The sequence below is a fragment of the Octopus bimaculoides genome, chromosome 14 (genome assembly GCF_046866305.1).
Source record: "Octopus bimaculoides isolate indiv1 chromosome 14, ASM4686630v1, whole genome shotgun sequence".
Classification (NCBI taxonomy): Eukaryota; Metazoa; Mollusca; class Cephalopoda; order Octopoda; family Octopodidae; genus Octopus; species Octopus bimaculoides.
Genome location: NC_142941.1, coordinates 42,801,390 through 42,806,389, shown reverse-complemented (window position 1 = coordinate 42,806,389; position 5,000 = coordinate 42,801,390). Strand labels below are relative to the sequence as shown.

General features: G+C 31.0%; 1 protein-coding gene and 1 long non-coding RNA gene across 10 annotated transcripts in view; one reads left to right on the top strand and one right to left on the bottom strand.

Annotated features, from left to right (window-relative positions):
• LOC106882960 (protocadherin beta-16) overlaps window positions 1–5,000 on the top strand; it is a 163,171-nt gene that overhangs the window by 38,739 nt on the left and 119,432 nt on the right. For all 8 annotated transcript variants that reach the window (XR_016244310.1, XR_001411054.3, XR_001411055.3 and 5 more), the window contains exon 2: window positions 1,354–3,779. Coding sequence is in view for 4 of the 8 variants with exons in the window: in XM_014933810.3 (XP_014789296.1) it covers window positions 1,398–3,779 (2,382 nt within the window). In the remaining 4 variants the exon portion in view is untranslated. The remainder of the gene's footprint in view (window positions 1–1,353; window positions 3,780–5,000) is intronic.
• The window catches only part of LOC128249443 (uncharacterized), a 255,980-nt gene that overhangs the window by 211,055 nt on the left and 39,925 nt on the right, over window positions 1–5,000 (bottom strand). The gene's annotated exons all lie outside the window — the stretch shown is intronic.

The window sequence follows — 5,000 nt, the reverse complement described above, 5'->3', positions numbered from 1 at the left end:
AATTCTTTTTTTTTTTATATGTGTGTTTGGCATGTTTGCGGATGGAAACATAAGTATGAGAAAAGCATGAAAGAAATTTCCCCTTCCATTTACACACTTTCATTAATTTATTCATATATATACATGAATACTGGTAATTGTATATGCTGCATTAATTGAAGCACACATGCAAAAGCATGCATATGTATATATATGCGCATATCATAGATCTGTATATAAATATATGCATTTCATGATACAGTGGTTTATATATATAAATACACAGATTTACTGATTTACCGATGTATACATGCATATTCATCTTAATTGAACATTTTTCCCTTTGATTAAACTGATAAGATATCTCTGAAACTTTCTGCATCCATATAGTAAATGTTTTGTATAATTTCGGTTTTAATCAAAATTCCAAAGCCAGGAAAAAAAAAAAATAAAATAAAAAAGGAAAACAAAGAAAAAAAAAATGATAAGGATATATAATTGCTTACTTTAGTGAAAAGCACATTTAACAAAACAAATAATAAAATAATGGAAAATAAAATAAAAAATAATAGTGCATAGTTTAAAGAATGCAAGTGCTGCTATATCTAAATGAGCAATCATATACATGTTTATATATCTATGTATATATCTATACATATCTGAAGTGCCTCACCCAATGTTATGATCTAGTTCGATATTTAATGTTTCTATGCAGGGTTGTATTCGTTAGAATGTCCACATTAACATGACACAGAGAGAGCAATAGCTATCATTAATGTAATCTGATGCAATGAGAATTCAATTAGAGTTCAATGGAGTCACATAAAAGATGTTAGTAAGAAAATCTATAGTTTAAAATTTTTCCCTTGGAAAATCATATTTTTAAGAGTATTTTCAAAATTGCTGAAGCATGCTTATATTTATTACTTTTCAGATACTTTACAAAAAGAAATATTTCAGAAAAAAATAATAAATTTAATTTCAAAATGTTATTGTTTCATTATTTTATATAATATACATATATATTCATATATATATATATATATATATATATATATATATATATATATATGTATGTATGTATGTATGTATATATATACAAACACACACATATATGTGTTTGTATACACATATATCTATATATACATATTTATATGTGTATATATTTGCATATATACATACATATATATGTATGTATATGTGTATGTGTGTCTGTGAATGAGGGAGGGAGAGAGTGAGAGAAAGAAAGAAAAAGAGGGTAGGAGGGAGATATATGACATTTTTCAAATAATGCTCTTAAAAAATACGCGTAGTCTGATCTAATTAAATTTTTTGTATTATTATTTTTTTCATCTATTTTCTTTACACTTTCAGAATCATTTTGACATTTTGTGATTACAACTGCAACAGAAAAGAATATGCTGCTTTCACTTTGTGTGTTACTCTCATTCCTATCCAAAATTCTTTGTGTAGATCTTGTTTACCATGTGGAGGAAGGCAGGAGTCATTCTACATATATCGGAAATATTGCGACAAATACGAAATTGCTGGACAATGTACAAATGAAAGACCGCAATAAGGTGTGGTTTAGCATAATACAACAGAGTGGTACCGCTGATAAACAATTATTCAATGTTTCTAAAAATGGAAAACTTTATACAGCTCAGGTATTGGATGCAGAATCTCTTTGTTCATATGCCAAAGAATGTTTCAAAACAATCAAAATTGCTGTCCGTCAAGCAAAGACTTTTATGAAGATTTTAAAGATAAAAATTGTCATCGATGATGTTAATGACCATCAACCAGAATTCCCATTAACACAAGTTAGTATCCAGTTTTCAGAAAGAGATGGCAGAGGAACCAAAATTTCAGTTCCAAATGCCATAGACAAAGATGTAGGTGTTCTTAATTCCCAGATTACATATCAACTTGAAAAGAGTTCTGACGAACCATTTGCTTTATTATATTCCAAGAGAATTGATGGAACCAGTAAATTAGAAATTATTTTAGAAGAAAAACTTGATCGAGAAGCAAAAGACCGATATGTTTTGGAAGTTATTGCAAGAGATGGAGGATCACCTGTCAAACAAAGCATTTTGACTGTATATATAGCAGTTGCTGATGAAAATGACAACTCCCCAATTTTTTCACAGAATGTTTATAACATCTCCATAAGAAACAGACACCAAAAATCTATTCCTGTAACAACTCTATTCGCTAATGATTTGGACTCAGGTAAAAATGGCAAAATAGTTTACCATTTTAGTTCAAAAACTTCAGATGTTGCAAAATATCAGTTTATTTTAAATCAAGTAACTGGGGAGATATTTCTTAGCAATGAATTTGATTTTAATGAGAAAGTCACTTACATGCTTTTTGTTGAAGCAACTGACAAAGGAAGTCCTCCCTTAAGTTCCATTGCTCTCGTTCTGGTAAATGTTATTAATGACCGCAATAACCAACCAAAAATTGATGTCAACTTTGTCTCTGCTCTTGATGAAAACACTGCTGTAATAACTGAGGACACTAAAGTTGGCAGTTTTATTGCATATGTAATGATTACTGATGATGATATTGGGCAAAATGGCAAAGTTAGTTGTAATTTACAACACGATAAATTCCAGCTTTTAACTATGAATTCTAAAGAGTTCAAAATCATAGTTAAAAATCCAGTTGATCGAGAAAAGGAAGATCATTACCAAATTGTAATTGTGTGCTCTGATAAAGGATTCCCTCCTCAAAAGACTGAAAGAGCTTTTTCCATCCAAGTGACTGATGTCAATGATGTACAGCCTCAGTTTACTAAAAATACATTCAAATTTCTCACTTATGAAAATGAGGAACCCAATTTCCCTGTCGGATTCATCAACGCAACTGATGAAGATCTTGGACTTGGAAAACGATTGACTTTTTCTCTGCAAAATTCAAATGATGCATCCCTTCCTTTTAAGATAACTGATAATGGATTTATTTCCACAACACAATCACTAGATCGTGAAAGGCAGGATATATACAAATTTCAAGTGTGGGTGAGAGATAATGGAGTACCGTCGCTAAGTAATAAAGCAAATGTTATTGTTGAAGTCATGGACGAAAATGACAATGCTCCTCATTTCATTTTCCCAAGTGTTAACCCATTTAGTCTAGATGTCTACTATCATCCAAACAGTAGAAATAACATCTCAGTATTGAAAGTTGCTGACAGAGATAGCCCAAGAAATGCTTTTTTCAAATATGAAATAGTTAAAGGAAATGAAAAACGATTGTTTACAATTGATTCATACACAGGTGTGTTGTCTTTCTCTCGTACAGTGTACCAGAATGATGCTGGCTTGTATAAACTACAGTGTGCAGTCAGAGATAGTGGCACTCCTGTTTTAACTGCGACCACCAATTTATCTTTAACATTGATAGTTAGCAATAAAACATTGAAAATGATGAAAGACGAACACATACTTTTGGATAACAGAATACATGTTAATTTGGTAATACTAATAACTTTGGCATCTGTTATTGTATCAGTTGTTGTTGTCGTTTCTATAACAGCATGCATTGTCAGATGTCATAAGAGAAATGCTCTGCACATGACTGCAGTAGATACATCAAATCGGTCTTTTAGAGAAAAGAGACACTTAATCTCTCAAACGAACAATTCTGCTGTCATAACAGGAAATTCAGATGAGATGAGAAATAGAAATATTCAGCTGATGAGGTCAAGAAGTCAGCTTTTCACTGAAGAGGAATTACAGTATGATTGGAAAACATCTACTATAACCAGAAAGCTGCCAACACCTACACAGGTAAGACCAAGAACAAACCATTATTTCTATGTGTAAACTATTATCATTATTATTATTATTGTTGTTGGTTTTGTTGTTGTTGCTGTTATTATTATATGCATGTTAAGATACATTTTGTTTCTCAAATACAATTTCTTTTAGCTTCGATAGTTATTTCCTGTTAAAGACCAGATAAAATACGAGCATTTCTTTTTTTATTATCATTATTACTTGGTTTCATTAAGAATAAATTCTAAGACTGTTTCCAAGTATGAAGACAAAGTTTTGTCTAATAGTATATCTGTTTTTGAATGCAGTAAAGTGTAAGAATTGCTTACTGCACACCATAAATGTCCAACATGATTGATGTCTGTTCTACAGCAATTGCACAGTGAATCATGGATAATGTCAACTAACAATATAGATAACCACATTTTTTTTCTTTTTTTTTTTGCTTACAAGTCAATATAATTAACACCAAACCTAAATCCCAACTCACTGATGTATTTAAATATTTAAAACTCATAATAATGTTCTTACACAGTGATATAATAAAGAATACATCAAATATTAATAGGCAATCGAACTTGATTTGCTGGCTTACATTGTAACACATCAAACTACTTTAAGTTAAAAACCAAAAGAAAAAAAACCCACCAAAAAAAAAAATGTAAAGTGTGATTTGGCAATCTTAACATCACACTTGTAAGGGGCAGAAACAGAAATAATCTTTATTATAATAGGTGACATGGGAATAATTAAAGAACTAGGCAGACACATGCATTAACCAAAACTTCAGGATTTACAAATATGCACACGACATACCAAATTTAGCCCTACAAGGCACTGCACGTGTATTATGTAAAGAACTTTCAATACAATAGAAACAATACGACTTTCAAACAAAAGCCTGTACAAACCCAAGAGCTACACACTATAGTATAATGAAAGCATGCAATAAAAATCATAATTACCACCACCACCACCACAATCATTCCCATTATCATCATCATTGTCATCATCATCATTGTCGTCGTCGTCGTCGTTGTCGTCATCATGTTGATCATGATCATTAGTCCGATCTTTACTTCATTAACATTTGGCTACTGTTGATCCTTGTCTTCTATTGTAGTAGTTAGAAGTTCAGCACTGATGAGAAAGTTATCTTCTAGCAAATCGATATGACAACTGAATGATGATGTTGACGACGACGACGATGATGATGTTGACGACGACGACGAT